The sequence below is a fragment of the Laccaria bicolor genome, genomic scaffold (genome assembly GCF_000143565.1).
Source record: "Laccaria bicolor S238N-H82 LACBIscaffold_22 genomic scaffold, whole genome shotgun sequence".
Lineage (NCBI taxonomy): Eukaryota > Fungi > Basidiomycota > Agaricomycetes > Agaricales > Hydnangiaceae > Laccaria > Laccaria bicolor.
The window spans coordinates 223,354-242,767 of record NW_001889893.1 but is presented as its reverse complement, the minus strand read 5'-3'; the positions used below and the strand labels follow the sequence as shown (position 1 = coordinate 242,767).

At 48.6% G+C, this 19,414-nt stretch overlaps 4 protein-coding genes across 4 annotated transcripts; all 4 read left to right on the top strand.

Annotated features, from left to right (window-relative positions):
- Positions 1–1,136: 1,136 nt before the first annotated feature.
- Positions 1,137–7,867, top strand: LACBIDRAFT_294799 (uncharacterized protein; the record flags this gene model as incomplete). The annotated part of the gene is made up of 17 exons (XM_001883718.1): positions 1,137–1,285; positions 1,336–1,666; positions 1,716–1,901; positions 1,957–2,008; positions 2,115–2,278; positions 2,334–2,408; positions 2,459–2,599; positions 2,714–3,082; positions 3,104–3,255; positions 4,131–4,210; positions 4,623–4,968; positions 5,029–5,347; positions 5,604–5,659; positions 5,820–5,925; positions 6,105–6,314; positions 6,367–7,083; positions 7,150–7,867. The coding sequence occupies 17 exons, from the start codon at positions 1,137–1,139 to the stop codon at positions 7,792–7,794; spliced, it is 4,098 nt and encodes a 1,365-aa protein (XP_001883753.1). The 3' UTR covers positions 7,795–7,867.
- Positions 7,868–10,122: 2,255 nt separating this feature from the next.
- LACBIDRAFT_294798 (uncharacterized protein) lies at positions 10,123–13,166 on the top strand (the record flags this gene model as incomplete). The annotated part of the gene is made up of 3 exons (XM_001883717.1): positions 10,123–10,263; positions 10,418–12,312; positions 12,369–13,166. Exons 1-3 carry the CDS (start codon positions 10,242–10,244, stop codon positions 13,164–13,166), a joined length of 2,715 nt encoding a protein of 904 aa, XP_001883752.1. The 5' UTR covers positions 10,123–10,241.
- A 169-nt stretch (positions 13,167–13,335) lies between these two features.
- LACBIDRAFT_302777 (uncharacterized protein) lies at positions 13,336–13,753 on the top strand (the record flags this gene model as incomplete). The annotated part of the gene is made up of 2 exons (XM_001883716.1): positions 13,336–13,475; positions 13,519–13,753. 2 exons carry the CDS (start codon positions 13,336–13,338, stop codon positions 13,751–13,753), a joined length of 375 nt encoding a protein of 124 aa, XP_001883751.1.
- A 900-nt stretch (positions 13,754–14,653) lies between these two features.
- Positions 14,654–18,773, top strand: LACBIDRAFT_329513 (uncharacterized protein; the record flags this gene model as incomplete). Its single annotated transcript, XM_001883715.1, is given in 14 exon segments — positions 14,654–14,657; positions 14,751–14,965; positions 15,212–15,479; positions 15,511–15,591; positions 15,897–15,913; positions 15,933–15,999; positions 16,041–16,153; positions 16,234–16,798; positions 17,084–17,593; positions 17,664–17,747; positions 17,951–18,071; positions 18,193–18,528; positions 18,667–18,730; positions 18,762–18,773. The coding sequence occupies 14 exon segments, from the start codon at positions 14,654–14,656 to the stop codon at positions 18,771–18,773; spliced, it is 2,457 nt and encodes an 818-aa protein (XP_001883750.1).
- Between the last annotated feature and the right edge of the window lie 641 nt (positions 18,774–19,414).

Below are 19,414 nucleotides of genomic sequence, written 5' to 3'. Positions count from 1 at the left end.
TTGCTGATCTTGGGGAAGAAGGGTGCTTGGGCGAGAGAAGAAACGGAAGAATTTTTTCTTCCGGAATCTCGTCGACAGGTGGCTCTTGATCTATAGTGTAGAATGCGTGAACGACGGCTTTCTTCTCAAACCGAGCCAACCGGGCTGCGAGCAAAGCGTTATCGTGGGCTTGTTGGCTGGTAGTCGACAGAAGGAAGAAGGGGACGGCGGATCTAAGGAGAAGGACGTCTGTAAGATCGTCCTTGACCGCAAGGTGGAGAACTACTGGACGTGTCGAAATTTCGGCAAGATGTAGAACTAATCGTGTTAGCACCTGGGACTGTGCGGAAGTGGTGAATGAAACGAGATTCGAGTCGTTCCAAAGGATTATTGCCCCGGGATCAGCACCAAACGGTGCTGGAACGACCTTTGGTTGGTGTGCTGATGATTTTGATAATAAATGGTATGCTTCAGCGAAAGCAGAGGTCGACGGCAAAGGTGGGAGTGAATCCACAATGACATCTGATGTCAGATAGGCAATTCGAGCCACAGAAGACAGCGACATCTAAGAAATAAAACCAAAATATGAACGACGAGATGAAAAATGGTGCGTACCGTAAAAGTGAAGAGGATGACCCTGTCCAGGAACCTGCAAAGGACGACATTCGGAAAAATGGTATTGGTCGGAAGCACATCATTGCTTTGCGAATATTTGTTTTTCTTGCAATCTTATCAGATATACACTTGCGTGTTCATTCAATTGACATTCAACGTGCACAAACTTCCTGTCATGAACCCTTTCCAGTTACTGCGCGGTAACCTCGAGGCAGAGGAGCCCATCCATAGCCGAAAGATATGTAAAAGCTCAATGCCAGTGGTTGTTGTCATCGCGAACGGAACTGAAGGCGAACATACTACCCACCAGCGAGCTCTTTCAGTTCGCCACCTCAGGTCCTCAGTGTCCTACCTTTCTTCAGGAGGATATCTAGCCCTGCGGACACGCGCCTGACGTCTGCATCCCACGAGGACTTCTGCATTAGGGATACACTCAAAAACCCTCCCGCTGTGTTTCTCATTCCATTCCTCCTCCACCCTCGAGTCGGACGATATCCTCACATCTTAAGTCCATTTCCGGACTATCTTTATGTCGGATGCAGATGACCTGGGGCTCTGCTCGACAAGCTCGTTTCCTCGATGCGCCGGACGCAGTTGAGTATCTCAAACGTGTCAAGCAACACTTTACAGGCGACTCGGGGGCATTGGCTACTTTATTGCGTCGAATCCGTAGTTGGATCGAGACTGAAAGGTGATCGAGCTTCGTTACCCCCAACTTTTGGCTGAGTTCTTTTGATAAAGCACAAACCCTGTTTATGAGCGATCAGCTGTTGCCATTGCGTGTATATTGAGGACCAACCCTCCTTTGTTACATGGGTTCAATTCTCTGCTCAGGAAGGGTTACAGAATTGAGTTTTCCAACAAAGTTGAGATTGTAGATCTCTTTGTGTGGACAACTCCCGCCGCCGCAATGATACGGTCTTTCTCGGGGTCGAATGTACCGAATCCAGGCTCTGCCGCAGAACTTCGGGATTGGCTTTCTTTGGATCATGGGCTGGAGGACCTATTGAAGTTAGACTACGGAAAGTATGGGGATGAGTATCCTACATGCCTTTCTCAACTCTTACAATTTGTGAGGAGCCACTATATTTTGAGGTGTTTACTTGCTGATATCCGATTAGATCATGGACGACACTACCACGGATACGAATCCTGCGACGGCTTCTCGTTGTAGGCGCAAAGCATTACGATTTCTCCGACAATTAGCGACCAAGCGGTCTATATTGCCGCCCTCATTGTTCTTAAACAATCTGAAACGTGAAGGTAGTAGTGGAGTGCAGCATGCGGTGGGGGGAGGAGCCTTTGCCGTGAGCTTTGCATCATCAGTTTTGAGGGCTCGTTTCTCATGAGTCTCATTGTCAGGACATCTACAAGGATCGCATTCAAGGTACAGTTTTCTGTTTCCGTGTCTTGCGTATGTTTGTTACAGGTACACGCGAAGAACTATACAAAGTGATTTTTCTCGTGGTTGATCATTAATTAATATGAGCGCTAAAGGCGTCTTTAGGAATTTTGCTCAGAGGTTCTTGTTTGGAGACAACTTAAACACCCGAATATCCTCCCTTTCATAGGAGCGAGCACAGAACTGTTTTCTCCCCGATTCTGCTTCATTTCGCTCTGGATGGACAGGGGTGACATCATGTCCTACTTAAAACAAAACCCACGTCATGATCGATTCGCTGCGGTACGTTAACCTGTCAGGAAAATGCACTTGTCTCTTCAACACTGATATGATACAGGTCTGTCAAATCGTTGATGGAGTAGAATATTTGCACACCCTTGACCCCCCTATCACTCACAAGGACATCAAAGGGGTGCGTTCTACCCACTCTCGATCAAAACCTTCATTTAAACTTTTAATTAGGCCAACGTGCTCGTAACTGACGAAGGTATTTGCTGTCTGGCGGACTTTGGTCTCTCCTCTATCTTTGATTCACAACGAGTGGATAAGTCGCCTGGACTCCAGGGATCGATATGTTGGCTCGCGCCTGAGCTCATGCAGCCAGTGCGCCCATCAGTTCACGGCGCGAAAGCCGGCGATATATACGCGCTGGCTTGCACTGTTTATGAAGCAAGTATCGGCTGTCGTAAATGGCTCTAAGCTGACCTCATTGATCAGATCTACACCGGGAAACCTCCTTTCTGGGACCTTCCCCACAGTTTTGCTGTCATGCGCGAAGTTTCAATTGAAAAGCAAAGGGCTCCGTTACCGCCAGAAGGGACGTGGACTTACGAAGAGGAGCAACTATGGGTTCTAGTTGGGCAATCATGGGTTGAAAATCCTGAGGAGCGATATGAAATTAGGGAGATCAAGAACTTCTTGAAAGACCTTGTCTGTGATAAAACTCTTGAAGGACCTCAGGGGGGTTCGCCTTCTCCATCGCCAGAAACTGACAGTGCGAGCGAGGCAGCGCGAGATCTCGACAGAGTTAGGGTATGGCTTGATAAAGAGCTTTACGGGTATTCGGCCTCACTCATTGGAAGAACAGTAAGTTTATTTCGTTTTTAGTCTAGATTCGCCGATAACCATTTCGATTTCAAGACGCCACCACGCTCAAGAAGAAGTCAACCAGCTAGCCAAGTTTACTCAGGATATCGCAAACAGTATGCACGTGAGGATCCGTCACCCTATGACACCCCTGCAAGTGATCTTGGAGGGAGGTCGGTCCTCTCCATGGGGAATTTTGTGCAGAGATCTTCAGAAATGAGGCCATTACCGCCCACACCCCTGAACTTGATGACCATTCGCCACCCACAAAGCCTTGTCACTCCCAACACTCCTTCAACGCAGATCTTATCAATATTAATGTCGCCCAACAGTGAAAATTATGGTTTTCATTTTCCTCACACACCCCACAACTTGGCCACCTATACGACAAGTCCAATTTTAGCGTCGGCGAAGATGCAATCTGACTTTCCCCCGACCCCACCACGCACACCTGTTCATGCCTCTTCCATTCACAATACCTCCACTTCCCTTGATCCTACCATAAGTATCCCGTCCACTCGAATGCCATCTTCCTCCTTTTCACTTGTTCCTGGTAAATCCAACTCACAAGTAGATCGACATAAGAAACCCCCGATTGTTGGGGTGGCCCTTGACGGGTCCGAATCCACTCCATTACACCATTCTATCTCATCCCCCGCTCTTAGTCCAAATGCTTGCTCCCCATCAATATCTTCAAAGGCCAAACGTCCAGTGGGAATGAGGCCTATGCAATCTAAACGGCGCAGTACTTCTTCAGCTGCATCTCCTTCTCCTCTTCGACGAATCTTTATTGGACCACCAATATCCGAAGACAGATTGTCTCCGTGCTAGTTATCGACCTTGCCATCCCTTGTCGACCGATTAGCAGCCGTCTGCGACGCTGACGATATCCCATTATCCACCCCTTCCGCTCTCGTCTCAGGCCCCTCTATGAGCAATTGTTGTTCCCCCCAAGGCCCACTCTATGTCATTGAGAGGAGCGATACCTGCCCATCTGGTCAATCCCGTTCGGCTTGAAGCTTTGTACGTGATTTTGGAGGATGTTTAGAGCTTGGTATCTCGGGTCGCCCGCTCGATGTAGTGCTGAAGTACTGGTAACTTTCCCCGCTACTCGTTCCTTTTTGAGTTGTATGCTAAACCGCCGAGCGCCCACGGCATATACATTATTCGCTCTCCCTCAACATCCCACTCTTACACGTGCTATTGCTTACCGTTTCCCAAGAACCTATCCTTATTAACGTTAACACTGGACAGTTGGTTGTTGCATATTCTAAGTAATTTATTGATCTTCCACGATTTCATCTGTATCTGCTCATTCGGTTGTGCGAAAACAGTCACAGTCAAATTCATCTATGTAACAATTGTTTGACGGCATTCATGAATTCATATCGTTTTCTGAAATCGGTCTTTTTGTCCAGGACTGCTGTCACGTGATGTTGTCGCAATCACACTCAGTTTTTGCTTGGTTTTTGCCGAGTCTAACGAACTTCAACTGCGTCGAATCTCAATTTTTACTCCTCTAATGGCGGCCTACATGCAGCTTACAATCAGGCAATTCCTGAGCGTTTCGACTGGGTCTTGACGATGATTGGCTCAATCTTGATGTGCAACTTCTCGAATGGTCTGGCAACTCCTCGGCTTGAAATTTCGATTAAGCTTCGTGCCTCACGCCTGGATCTTGCGGAGGTGGTGCGATTTTTGCACATTTCTCTAGGCCTCTCTAGCAGGATGTCGGCGTCCATGAATTCCGCCCAGGTTCAGTCTTTGAATGGACCAGACAGCATCGCTTACCTAGAGTGTCTCAAAGGCGCACTCTCCGAACTCGATGCTGATCCCATACCTCTATTTCACCTTTTATTCGACCTCGTTTGGAGAGACCGCAACAGGTAAGAGTTGCTATAATATATATCAATGCTGTTAATCAACGTCAGTCTTCCGATATTTAGCTTGAAGATCACTAATCTCATTGTCCAAATTGCAAGCTCGCTTCGATCGTCGCGTCACCTTCTCCGTGGTTTAAATATCGTATTGCCGAAGGGGTTTCAGGTTGAAATTAATGCTGATCTTCATGACCAATCTGATTTCTTCGTCCTCGTAACTCCTTTTGTCTCTCGCATCGTGTTGGTGTCAGGTTTGAAATTGCCAAGTCCAGAAACCAACCATGAGCTTCGTAATCTCCTCAATGAACCTCAGGGGATTAACAAGCTCCTTGAGACTGAAGCCAGCCCTGCCTGGTTTTCCGCCATCTCTCAACTTCTACAGAATGTATGTGCACCTTACATTCCTATGTATGCGCCCACCTTACATCGATCTCAGGAGCTAGACGACTCCTTTTCTGATTCAGAATCCAGACGAAATGCTTGTCGATGTTTACATAGACTAGCAAGGAGGGGGATACTACCCTTTTCGTTTTTCTTGACAGATGTCACTCGTGAAGGCGACGCCGTATCAGGTGGCGGGTTTGCAGCAAGTTCTTTTCCCAGTTTCTTATATGTAAATCCTTGATCACAGCGCTTCATAGGACATCTATACGGGGAAGCTCGGGAATAAGCCGGTCTGCGTAAAGGCGCTGCGGATGTACGTCAACTCACCAGAGAATGCTCATAAGGTGGAAAAGGTATTGTGGCTCTGGATAGCATTTCATTCTGATTCATTTCTCGAGTTAGAAATTTGCTTCCGAAGCCTTAGTTTGGAGGCAAGTAAAGCACCCTAATCTTCTACCATTCCTTGGAGTTAGCAAAAGTCTTGTCGGCTCGCGCTTCTGCCTCATTTCGCCGTGGATGAGCAATGGCAATATAATGAAATACCTATCACAACACCCCAATCACGACCGATTTGTTTCTGTGAGTCACGTACACTTTAGCGCTTTCCAGTAACATGCCTGATCAAAGGGTAGATTTATGAGGTTGCATCCGGAATAGATTATCTTCATCACCTAGATCCCCCAATAACACATAAAGATATCAAAGGAGTAAATTTACGCTCCCATCATCGTGGTGTAAACAGCTAAAGCTTCCGTCAGGCCAATATACTGGTGAATGACAAGGGTGTTTGTTATTTGGCAGACTTCGGCCTTGCATCCGTCGCTCAATCGCAACGTCTCGATAGCAGTACAGGGGGGATTGCAGGCTCAATGTGTTGGCTCGCCCCTGAAATCTTAAGGCCTGATTCCACATCTGATCAGGATGAGAAGCCACGCGACATTTATGCTTTCGCCTGCACCATCTATGAGGTCAGACGCTTTCGTGGCATATATATGGACACTCGGTCTAACTGCGAATAAGATATTCACAGGCAACCCCCCCTTTCATGACCGTGGTCATGGTGCAATGTTCGCCATCATACGAGGTGAATGGCCTGCCCTACCTCCTTCGGGGGTATGGTCAACCGAGGAAAAAAACATGTGGGCGTTGGTTGCCAAAGCGCGGGCGCCAGAATTAACCGAAAGAATGAAAATTCGGGAGATCAAGAACGCCTTACGAGGGGCTCGTATCTCCCTCGAAGAATCTAGATCAACAGTCGCCGACGAAGGTCGTCAACTTATCGTAGACAATGAAAACATCCTTAACGCGAGGGTCTGGCTCGAGAAAGAGCTCAGTAATTCTGCGACGGGAGATGCTGTCGTTGACTCTTTTACCCCATCTATCGAGGAGGGGGTAGGAACTCCAGACTTCCGAGACACTCGTGAATCAAGTGCGCTTGGGAGTCTTTGTCCTGAGCTTCGAGAAAGCCATGATTTGAATGACAAAGGGTCTCCCAGGGGATCTCCTTCGACACCTTCCCCTCTGCATCTGGATTTCTGGAATGTCCGTTATACTCATGGACTGGCGACACCTATTAGTCCCTCGCCATCGCCTTTAAATCCACATGCAATACCATTTGCACCATGTGCACCATGTGTGGCTGTGTTACCACTCACGACCGCCGAATCCTTACTTGAACCGTCTAAGAATTCTTCCAACCCAGTTACAGGGGAAGAGTCGACGCATTCTTTTCAAACGGTGAGTCCTCTCAGTACGTCGACTCTCTTCAGAACCCCAATTTTGACTCCTGGACTGCCGTTTAAGGTTAATGGTCGGCTACCAGAGACCCAGATCCGGCCTCGACCGGTTCCCTTGCGTCTCAAGCCAACTTCACCAGCATTTATTCCTTCAGCTGGGTTCAACCGTAATATTTTGAACATCGATATCCCTTCTGTTACACCCCCATCAAACATTTGTGACATTCTTCAATCTCATCTACCAACACCAGTATCACCGCCAACAACCTCTCAAAAAGATGACGTGGTTTTTGATTGTTCGGCCCTCTGTTCCTCTTTGGCTTATCCCCCCTTTGGGGAATCGGCCGAAAATTGTGAAAAATCCCGTTGTTCAAACCATGAACCATCCGATGCTCGTATATCTGCAGCCGTGGGCACAAAACTCCAATCGCAGCCATTAGCAACTACTTCTATTGACAGCAATACGAGATCTGGGGTCAGAAAGTTATCTGTTAAGGCCGATGCGTTTTTTCCAATGGCTTCAAGACGTTCGACAGCTCTGAGCCCTATCATGGAGGTTAAAGTGTCACCTGCAGGGGCTGTCTCGGTAATGCCATCGATTTCTCAGGGTGTACAACGCAAGCTCGATGCTTCCGTTGCTGTGTTTGTTCCACGGGGAGTTCTGTCATCTTTGAAACAGGCCTCGACTCTCGACCAAGCTCAGCTTTTTTGATGATTCCGACAGCTTGTGACCTCAGCTTCTCGGATCGATAGTGAATTTTATGACTTTTGCCAGTTATCCACTCATGCTGATGATAACGACAGTTGAAAACGAGTAACCACGGCCCAGCGATCGTTCTATCACATTTGTACGTATGAATGTCCATCTCGCCGGCCCTGGGCGATGGTGTCGGATGTCGGAGACCTTTCAATGTTTTCTCAAGCATGCTTCCTCTGCGCGTTGTATATTGAGAGTCACAGAAAAGGACTGTGTGCCAGAAAGAATCTAAGGTGTTCTCAGGGAATATAACCAGATCTAGCCAGGGGTTTACGCTCTTTCAAATCCGGAATGATATTGTGTGCGCACATCATGACTTGAGAGTGGGAGTATGTCATGTCATCGTAACCGTTCACCACAACTCTTTCATTTACTAGATTGAACAACCTTCGCTTCTGCACGACTCGGGACGGAATAATATCATTTTTATTCATGAACAAGACAGGAGAGAACGTCAAAATAAACTAGTCAGCGAGTAGAAATAAATCGAGACCGCTATCGGATCAATGCATCACCGTTCACCGGGTTAATTGCCCTTGTGTCACGTGTGCGTCCTAAATGAGCCTTTGAGATGTAGAGTCTATTTTTAGACACGGTGTAAAGTATATGTAAAAGATAACCAAAGTTGTTGATTTCACTGAACATGGACGCGGTCGACGATTCGATGAAGTTTCAGGTGATTACTCGGATATGTTTTTTTTTTTTGCCGCCAAGATTATCCGATGATCGAATGCGGATTGGGGCTTATACGTAGGCTTGCTGAGGCTTTTCGTGGAAGAAAGAAGCTGAGGATGTTCAAGTCGTTAAACGCATCAGCCTGAAAGTCATGAAGAATCTAGATATCTATGTCGCGAGCGTGTCGCTAAATAACTAGAACATGATCCGATCTTGTAAGGCTATTAGTACTGCGTGTCTCGTGAGTCAGACGTTGAACATGCATAACTCTAGGAGCGCGTGTATCTAGATTTCATCTCCGTCCCGACTCTCAGCCACTTGATGGGATTGACACCATCATGACACTATCTACAATCTTTAAGTTCCGTATCGTCCGTCCGTTGATGTATTGAATTCCCCGCAAAACGTGACGAAAAGTAAGCCCACTGTGCATGGCCCAGCATTGCGAATTCGAAGTTGTGCTGATATCTGCGACGGAAAAAGAGAATCATAGATCAGACCAATTGTAACGTCGCGGGATGGGGAAATAGAGCGTACCAAGTGAGACAAATTTGAAGACTGGGGCCCAAGCTTATTGCAAGCCGGAAACCACGAGGCACCGGTAGATTTAAAATTGGTATGTTCTTCGGTTTTGTTTTAGGATTGAGGAAAGGTCGTCTGGGGAGGAGGAGCGTTCTTGGTAGAAGGGGACGAATATCGAGGGGCGTTGTGTCGATGTCGATGGAGGCACTTTTGCTGGGGTAGCTGGAGAAGAGGAAGACGGGTGTGTTTTTAGCTTTTGGGGCGATGGAGGTGTATTGCTATAGAGTTGGCCATGTGGTATGCCATGGGAGTGTGACTCTACGGAAGTGTATTGAGAACTCTTGGTGGAATAACTCGTGAAAGGGTGAGTGACAAATGGGTCAAAGGTGGCTAGGATTGGGTGTGCAGGTGGGTTTGAGGAAGTATTAGTAGGGAGGGGCGGAGAGGACATGGTGTGACTAGCAGTAGCAATGGGCCAACAGCGTTTGTAGGCACTTTATAATGGACCTATGAAGCCCTGTCCGTGTACCTGTTCAGGGTGATTCTCGTAAGCGAGCGCTGCAGTTACTCAAGGTCCGTGAACCTCATCTAAACGCGTCGTTGTAATAGAGCACTCGAGGAAGATAGGCTCATAGTTTAAGAGCGGGCTTATGGAGCCGTTTAAACGTCGAGGACCGAAAGGTTGACAAGGAATGTGTCAAGGACTCAGACGCGGGTGTCAAGAGTTGATGCACTGAGAATAGGGGCGCATCGTGTCGCGGATTGGAATGGTCATGAGACAGAAGATGGAAGGAGAAAGCAGTACAATGCAGCGAGGCGATTTGTTCTTGACAGACATGAGGAGAAAACGGGTGAGATTCGGGAATATTCAGGGCTGAGAGAAGACAAGTATCTGAGAGTATATCAGGTAGATCGAGGGCAGACCTGGCACAGTCCCTTTGTCACAAGACCAAAAAATGAAGAAGCACGGTGTCATTTTTATTTATTTAGTGGCGGGTTATCTCATGTCTAAATGGGGACTTTGCACAAGTTTTCGAATTTGAGGGATCAAAAGTTGATTCCCTCCTCCCACCACCAACGACAGCCCTTGCTGCCAAAACCAAGATCAGGTTGTCTCTGTGGCTTTACGACAGAGCCACATACATTCCTTCAATAATTCCCCTTCGTTGCAATCCTGGACACCCCATGTTTTGTATCACAAAAAAATGCACAAGAATCGTTTCAATAGTGAGTAACTCCACCGGTACCGAACATCACCGCAGCGCATTGTTTTGCTGCTCTGCGACTAACCGTACTCTACGATCCATATGTTGGAGTTTTTACGTCTTTCTAATCATGCCAAGCGACCCTGTTACTGACATGCTGCATCCTCGTATATTAGTGCAACATCCAAAACAAACGGCTCTCCCAATGTCGCCTTCTTATCCCTATACCGTAGACCCCTTCTTGACAAATCAAAATCAAGACGACGAGGACGACAACGACATATGTCCCGTCTGCGATGGGGAATGCACCTGCGACAACAAACCGAGGTCATCAGCACCTCTCTCCATGGCAGAACTCAGTCTGCAATACGCCAGATCTACCTCTGCATCTATGCCTATTTCGGCCCCCACTCCCCCTCCTTCAAAACCTGCCCTGCCCTCTCTAAAGATAAAATTCACCGTTCCACCCAGCTTGCTCGGCAAGAGACGAGCCTTGCTAGCCAACAAATCAAAGAATCCCGCAGGGACGACGTCCGCCATCGCAAACGGCGGAGAACACTCACACTCCCTCCATCCCATCCCCGGCCCTTCTCGCCCTCTAACCCCCAACACCCTCCTTCCAAAAAAGAGAGGCCGCCCTCCAAAGACCCTCGCCGCCCGACCCCCTCCAAAACAACCGTCCAAATCAGCCCTCCTTGGTACACAGAAGAAATTAAAACTCCACAAGAGCCTCAAGGACAAAGGCATGATCGCGAAGAAGCCTGTAGGTGCGACCAAGAAGCGAAGGCGCACCATCACCAGCGAATCGTCCGATGATATGAGTGATCGCCACAACCCTTATGATCCTGACGACGATGAAGACGCAGAGTCCGTCCAGTTCCCGACGTTTCTCTCCGCCTCTGCATTATCTTCCATGTCGTCTGACGACTCCTCATCGTCGTTGTCTGACTTTGACACGGACTCTTCAATCGAGGCTGAGGAAGAGACTTTTATATTGTCTGAGGTCAGAGACAAAACTCGCTTTCGCCGCGAGCTTTTGGGCGAAGATGTTCAACGAAGGAACGCGCACAACGACTGGATCATCAAGCCCCGTAAGAAGAGCGTTGGTCTCAGCGACGCTGAGATGGACGTTGACAGCGATGCAACGGAGGATGAAGATGAAGAACAGCAAGCGGAGGAGATGGACGAGGAAGAGGAAGAGACAGATGGGAGAGGTACCGGTGCAGGCTACGTTGGGCTTGCTACCGGCTGGTCAGAGGACGATGAATCTAGTTTTGATGCCGACCTTTTCTTTGCCAATCTTTCTGGATCAGATTGTGACTCGTCCTCGTCTGCGGAGGGTGGTGGTGGCGACGATGGCGATCAGTCCGATGCTTCATCGCAGGACTCGATGGAGGCGGAGCTATTGCACATGCGCGAGGAGCTGGAGAACCTTCCCTTTGAGGTCACCGAGGGTTGGGATGGCCAGCTCGTGTTCACCAACGGGCTTAGTGATAGCCAAGGCATCGTTGACATTGATTTTGAAGTCAATGCCTCTCAGTTCGTTGTCGAGACGTCCAGCCCCCCTCCTAGCCAAGACAGCGATGTCGAGATGTCCACAAGCGACGTCGATGATGGCGGATACGAGGAAGATGGTGGTGAGGGAGAGGGAGATACCACTGATGAAGAGCTGGTTGGCGAAGATGACCTTCCAAACGAGCGTGCCATGAGGCTTTTCCACCTTCCTTTCAGCGTGTCTGCGATCAACCCCCTGTCTACCGTCAGCCCCTCTGTCAGTCCTGGACCTCGCCATCGCGTCCCATTCGCGCCTCAGACCTCATTAGATTCACCCAAGCCTGCTGATATCCTTGCCGGGAAAGTGTTCTGGGATTCCGATGAGCATGATGATTTTGAAGATGGTGGTAGGTCGAGGTGTGGCAGCTTTTCTTCATCGAGAGGCAATGGACCCAGAAAGGGAGCATTCTCGCCTGTTCAGGAAACTCGCCAGGCCATCATTGATGACTCACACACGGACATACCCTCTCCCCATCCAAGGTTTAGTGGTCGTGGTCGTGGTAGGCGAGTCAATGTAGTATGTATCATTGCTCGCCTTTCATTTCTGTATCAGCATCTCATGCCTATCTATAGGTCGAGCATCTACTACGGAGGCACCTGTTGTCCTCGAGGCATACATTCGTAGCTACTGCTGACCATGCCCCATTGAGACTTGTCCCCTCGGAAGAACTCGGTGGTGCTGCACCTTCATCACCTGGGATGCCAGCAGCTGAACCTATTGGCCTTGATGATGTACTCGAAGCGTCGTTCTTGGATCCCGACCCGGCAGATCAGAGCACTTTGACCAACCCACAGACGGTGGCTGAGGCTGCAACGGGCGATTCTCGCAAGCACTTGAAGAACCTCTCTCGCTGGGACCTCATTTCCGTTGGTGCGTTCAGACAAACTCGGGAGAACGGCTTCGATGGCGAGTGGGGCTCGTCTCCGGATGCCCGCCATACTTCCGGAACCAGTGCAAATTACAGCAGTATCATGAAATCGAGCCCGCTCAGCGCTATGCTGTGGCCTAACAACAGCACTACCACCACCAATGGGAAGGGCAAGTCTCGAAAACGAGGCGCTATCGTTCCATCCGCTTTGTCGCCCATGATTCTTCCCCGCGGGGACGGTGATCGCACGCCGACCGGCTATACTGGGGGCCACCACAACCACACTAACAACGACAATCAGCACAACAAGTATCCGCATAAAACGCGCAAGGAGCTTCGCCGGGAGCGGAAGCTTAAACGGAAGGGCTTTGGACCTGTCCAGCGGCCGCATCAGAACCATCAATACCACTCTCACCATCATCATCCGAACTTGAAGAGTAGGAGCTCGAGTTCGGCGCAGAGGTCTAGTTTCTTGAGCTCTGTTCCACCTTTGAATTTGTGAACCGTCGCAATCTGGGCAACCTCTGCGGAGTGGCCAAGCCTCGTCATGAGGCGTTATGTGAATCGATCTGATCCTACGCCTGGACTCAGAGTATTATAAAAGGCGTTACAAACCGTCAATCTTTCTCTCTTCTCTCTCTTTGGCTCTCCTCTGCTCCAACGTGTGCATTATGATCCTCCTCTCCCTGTTTTGTTTAAACAAAACGCTGTATCGCGCAACTGTTTCCTGTTTTACATCCCTCCATCTGGGATTTGTTTCTCTGTCTCTATCATTTTTTCCCTTTCTTATTACCATCCCATTCCATTCCCAGCAAGCATCTCGCATTCAAAGCATCATGTTATAGTTCTTAAAGACTTTCTTTTCTACTTCTTTTTTTTCTTGTTGACACCAAAATATCATCCATCCCATCCCAACCCAATGACGACCCAACTATTATCTCGCTCTCACTTCCCCACTTGATTGAATGCTGTTACAATATGTATTCTGTGCCCCCAAGCATCTTCCTCCTACCATCCAGCTCCGAGACCAAGACCAAAATTTGCTCCCATCTGCTAGTAGACGTATGGTCACTTTTATTTAGACGTTGAGCAGTGGTGTAACCAATACAAATGAAAATGTTTTTATCAATCGATAAATTCTTTGAGCGTGGACGTCCGAATTTAATATTTATGTACTGTCCAAATCCTTCTCCTCAGACAGCCTCGTCCAGCTTTATTCTTTGCCCATCCAAGCCACCTCCAACTCTATATCCCCCGGGCAACTTGAAGATATCCTCGACGGTCCACTCCGTCTCATCCTCGGTCTCTTCAATGTGAATAAATCCGGGACGGACTATCTTGACTGTGAAATACCCCTCTGACAATCTGGAAATACTCCTGGCACGAAATTTCATGCGGTCAATTGTCATCCATGTCAACCCATCAATTGAGTGCCTGGTGAAGGCTTTCTTCCAACCGCTTCCACCCACCAGTCTGTCGGATTCTTTATGGGTGGGGAAATTGCGTGGGTCGGTGCAAGGAGAGGGTGCCAGCATTTCAGACTCGAACTTGATGGTATTAACCTCAACGGGCGAGACATCATGACAGGCTGTGAGAAAGGAGGACAACCTCCTGAAACCTGCCTGAAACAGTGAAACTGCATGGCGCCCTCCACTTTCTGACTGTGACTTTGTACCCGTTGACACTGATGCCTTTAAAACATATTTCCAGCCCCAGCTATCAAGCTGGATCGGTTTGGGAAAGCTTTCCACGCAAGAGTAACACGGATCTAAAAGACTCGAAAGGTTCAACCTTGCGTCATTGCCCTGACATACAGGATGACAAGTTCAAGCCCCATCAGGAAAATCACAAATCTGTGGCAGGTCGTGATTGCGTGGCAGAGTGTGGCCGGAGTGATGGATCTGGCACCACACCGCCATGATTTTGATCTCCGGATAAATTGAGCCACGCGCGTCACAATAATCGTTCACGCCACAGATTTGTTGTCGCATGTGTAAGTATCGATCACGCGACATGTTGAACGTCCGAACTTGGAAAATTTTGGACTTGTGAACTTTTCCTCCACTCTCCGACTCTTCCCGCCAAGCTCCCTCCTCCTCAAGGTCTTCCAGTCCCCCTCCGCTGCGTCGCCGCCACCATCAACCACTACGTTCGGTAACCCGCTCTCAACCACCACTGCACACCAATGACAACAACAACGACCTACCCAACGACAACAACAATGACCTGGCACATCAACGGACGTGCCACGTCGACCAGACGGTGATGACGCACGTCGTTGTCACTGTCCGTGTTATCGAGGTCAGCTACTCAAACCCCGTCCCTTTCTCCTCTTTTAATACCAGACTCAGGGGGCGACATTGCTGTCGGTGACGCGGCAACCAAGAACGGACCAACGTTATAACAAACGACGGGCAACTAGGTGAGCCATCTGACTTCCCTCACCTCTCCTTTTTTGACAAGAGAAGCAGGTCATCGCCAGATTCTTCATGACCAAGGTGCTTTATCTCTACAACGCTATGCACAATCATACTCACACTTGTCTAGGTATGCCACGTCGCTGACGGCGATGTAGCCAACAACAACCATCATATGACCGGCCCCAATCAATCCCCCCCAATAACGACGTGGCAATGCCATGCCACACCACCTCCAACGATGCCCTCAACTACAGCCAACGCCAACGGCAAAGCAGGATTGCCCACAAACCGAGGCCACCAACCGAGGCGAAGCAGCATCAGCCAAATTCGACCACGACCATCCACGCGAAGGATGACCAACACCCATGAACGGAAGCAGACTACGACGAGCCAAGGTAAGGCACCCCACTCATCGTTCTAACACAGAACCCAGGTGTCATGTCGCTGTCAGGGACGTGGTAGCCGAACGACGAATGTCGTTCACTGTTGTGTATTTAAGACACGATGGTAAGTATCTGCCGTTCCACATTTGTCCCAACCCACACTGATGATGTTTTGCATTTGCTACCCAATCGACTTGGAATGTACGCGAAGACATCAGCGTCGGTGCACATAGTACGATGGCTGACGTGACGAGATAATCTGGTAAGTCGTTGACGATGGATTGAGCCGTTTCGTGATCGCTTACCGTGATTGGGCACCAGCAGCTTGGACGTCGACAACATCAAACATCTTGGGAAAAGTCGGTTGTTGGGAACACGGGTGGATGGATGGTTGAAGGTCGTTGAATTGCTTTCTACATCAGTACTCAGTATTTACATGTGTTTCTGTACGTAGTATGTATATAGGAATACAAAAAAGTGATTTTTCGTGTGGCATTGATTGGGCAGTGTGGTGTAATAGTTCAGAAGCTAGGTTTGTGGCCCCAAAATGGAATTGTGACAAGATTGTGGCAGGATTGTGGTGGGTCAGTCGCCACCGCAAGTATAATGTCCCCATCCTTGTTTGTGAGAGTGTGGCTGAGCGTGGTTTGAATGAGAAGCGTGGTGCCACACGTGCCACACGTGATGTGATTTTCCTGATGCCCCACCACCACGACTAGTGCCTTTACCAACGGAGCTCATCCAGTCTATCCTATCTTATCTAAAGGATGACACCTCCTCCCTTCTCTCATGTTCTCTCACTGATATGCGATTGTCCTCCCTTGCGCGCAGAGTCCTTTTTCGGTTCGTCGCACTCGGCGCACCTACTGGGGAAGCTCTGTATAGAAAATACGCTGCCTTCCGCGAGGCTCTTTTGACATCCGGTGCAAACGGTTCATCCCTAGCCAGTGCTATACGCTCCTTATGCCTACGATTTGGAAAGGGGTTCTCAATGGGTCAAAATGAAGATTACGACTACCAGCTAGAGAAGGATGCAACATTGCCATCTACCTTGTCCTTGATCGTCAATCTAAGATCCTTGACAATCCACAATGGTAGTGATGACCTCGTAACATTTCCTACGGCTCTTCGTCCATCTTTGCTCACCCTCTTCTCATCCCCGAGTCTGAGGAATCTAGAGCTTCGGGGGATTAAAAGGATGGACGACGTATTTTTCCAACATTTCACGAACCTTCAGCATCTAAAACTGGTTGATTCCTTCTTAAGGACAGGAAAAAACGGGGGAGAGGATGGTGATGGGAGGCCTTACTTGAGGAAGTGTCGGCTTGAAAGTATTTCGTTTTTCTCATGTCATAAGTCAATATTTCATGAGCTTGTCGCGCTGAGTTTGAGTCCTACATCCGGGCTTGATCTATCTCGACTCCGAGCTTGCCACTTCTTGTTCGCCCCCTCCAGCATGCCCTGGCGCAGAAAAGACCGGGGCATCGATCCATGGAACGTTGCGCTTCAAAGCAAAGATACATTGGAGTCTTTTCAGTGGCATTGGCATCCAAGTTGTATGGCCATCCTCTCTCTTCTTTTGATATCTTTTCTGAATAGCCCTTCTCTACAAACAGTTCCTAAACGACCGCTTTGCCTCGACATCTCTGTCTTCCCTCTACTCCGTCGCTTGTCAATTGCTCTGGAACCAACTTATATAACGGGTAACATAGGGAACACCCCGCAGGTGTTGAACCTCGCTACACCAGGTAATGCAATCGAATTCATTGAAATTGGAATACAACTTTCCGAGTATCGAACAATAGAGAGCTTCACCACGGAGCCTGGGAAGAGACACTGGATGGAGTTGGACACCTGCCTCGCTTCCACGCATAAATTTATGCACTTGCAGAAGGCAGAAATAGTACTGTTCATCAAAGCGACAAAGTGCCTTACTGAAGAGGAAACAGAACAGTATCGCGAAAAACTCATGCTTAATTTCCCATTGTTGTCTGAGCGGGGTTGTGGAGTGTTTTGCGTTGTGTTTTGTCGTACCGCAGACTGCAGTGCTATATCCGAGTCGTTACGACTGATGTCCATTTCTTGTGTAGGAAGCAGGAAAATAGAACGACCGACACAAATTGTGAGTGAGTATATGGACTCATGGAGACTGTCAAGTTAGTAATGTTGTACCTACTTACTGATATTTTTCTTCAGCTTGTATCTTGGAGTCTAATAGTGGTACAGTGCTTTGCCGATGGAAAGAACGCGGCTCATATGCGGTGTCTGGAGGTGGCTTATGTACATATATAGACATAAGTTTATGTACATATGCGGATGTACCCGTTAAGGCAAACGTCACAAATGTAACGTCACATGTAATCAACGGAGAGAGCGTTGAAGAGCACTTTGGCTCTTCAACGCTCTCTCAAAACACGGGCGGTATCTGGATACTGCCCGCGTTTTGTTTGCTTTCCATGTTCTACACATACCCCGCTCACTAGCTCGACTTCCGACTCGCCAGGTGCAAGACGACCGCCGCCAAGATCTCAACATCGCCTCAACGAATATCTGTCAAGATCTCGACGCATCGACATGCGAGGTGGTTGGGCGGGCACGAGCGGAGTAGGTCGCGTGTTGAGGACAAGGCTTTGCGGGGTCATTCAGGTGCGTACGCTACCCGGGGAAAGCAGACTTTTCTGCTTTCCTCGCATCCACTTTTTCTAACATGTTTTTATCTCTACAGGCTTTGTAACGGCACCCACTCTAGCCCGTTTGATGCACCAACCACGTCACCCTACATCTATCTGCTATCACCTAACACGCCGCCCGACCTGCGCCTGTCGCTTGGCATGTGCGCGTCGGATGACGTGCACATGCCCATCACCAAGACCTTTACCATCGCAAACGCTGCGGATACCATCACCCTCGCCCCTCAATCACATTCCCATTGCCAACTATGTTGCTGCCCATCAAACTGCATGTGCAAGCATGCAGGCGCATCCCCATCAACTTTGTTCACGCGTGAAAATACAACATCCACCCTTCGATCACATTCCCATCGCCATCGACGTAGCCACCCGTGTGTACACGCATAATCGATGGTCGACGGGGATGCACCTGTGCATCTCCGTTGACGCATCTCCGTTGACGCATCTCCGTTGACTTAATGATCCGCCATCACCATCGCCATCGCAGACATCATGAACAACATAATTAGCCCCATGCCTATTTCTACAAGCCACTATAGCCCTACCTCCGCTACCCTACTTCCGCTACCAGTTGTATGCGAGTACTTACTGATCTTCTGTCTAGTCTTACGTTTGATTCCTGTACTATCCATAGTAAATAAATAAGCATTCTCCACTATTGACAACAGTTGCAAAGGATCTGGAAACAGAAAATGGTGCACCTGTGTAATGACAGGTGTACATGGAGAATCAATGAGATAAATTTGTGTATTATATTGTGCCGAAATATTTTGAGAATTTATGTGAATTTATGCAAATTAATTTGGGTGTAGACAGCACTTGGAATGAAATGTCATTTTATGTTGTCTAGATGCAGCACCATAACGAGGTATATTAAGAGTGATGCTACCAGGTATGAACAGGCATGTGGTTGAGTGGTTATGTCGTACAGTGGTTGACACGACCTCGGCCAAATGCCCGAGGTCATAAGTTCGAACCCTCAACTTGAAAAAAGTTTTTTTTTCAAGATCACCTCCAGACATAAGACATGAGCCAAGAACGCCGTGCAGAACGCCATCAAAGAACGGCGGCCGATCCCGAGGCTGCGTGACTTGCTGACCAAGTGGCCGCACGTGATCGCGTTCGCGATCCACACGACGCAAACATGGCGAGATTGCGGCGAGAAACTTCATTACCTTTTCTTCATCCCCAATGCGTAGTTTGAAAGCTCTTGCAGTTGTAGGTACAAGTCCTTCAAAATGTAGCCTGAATGATGTA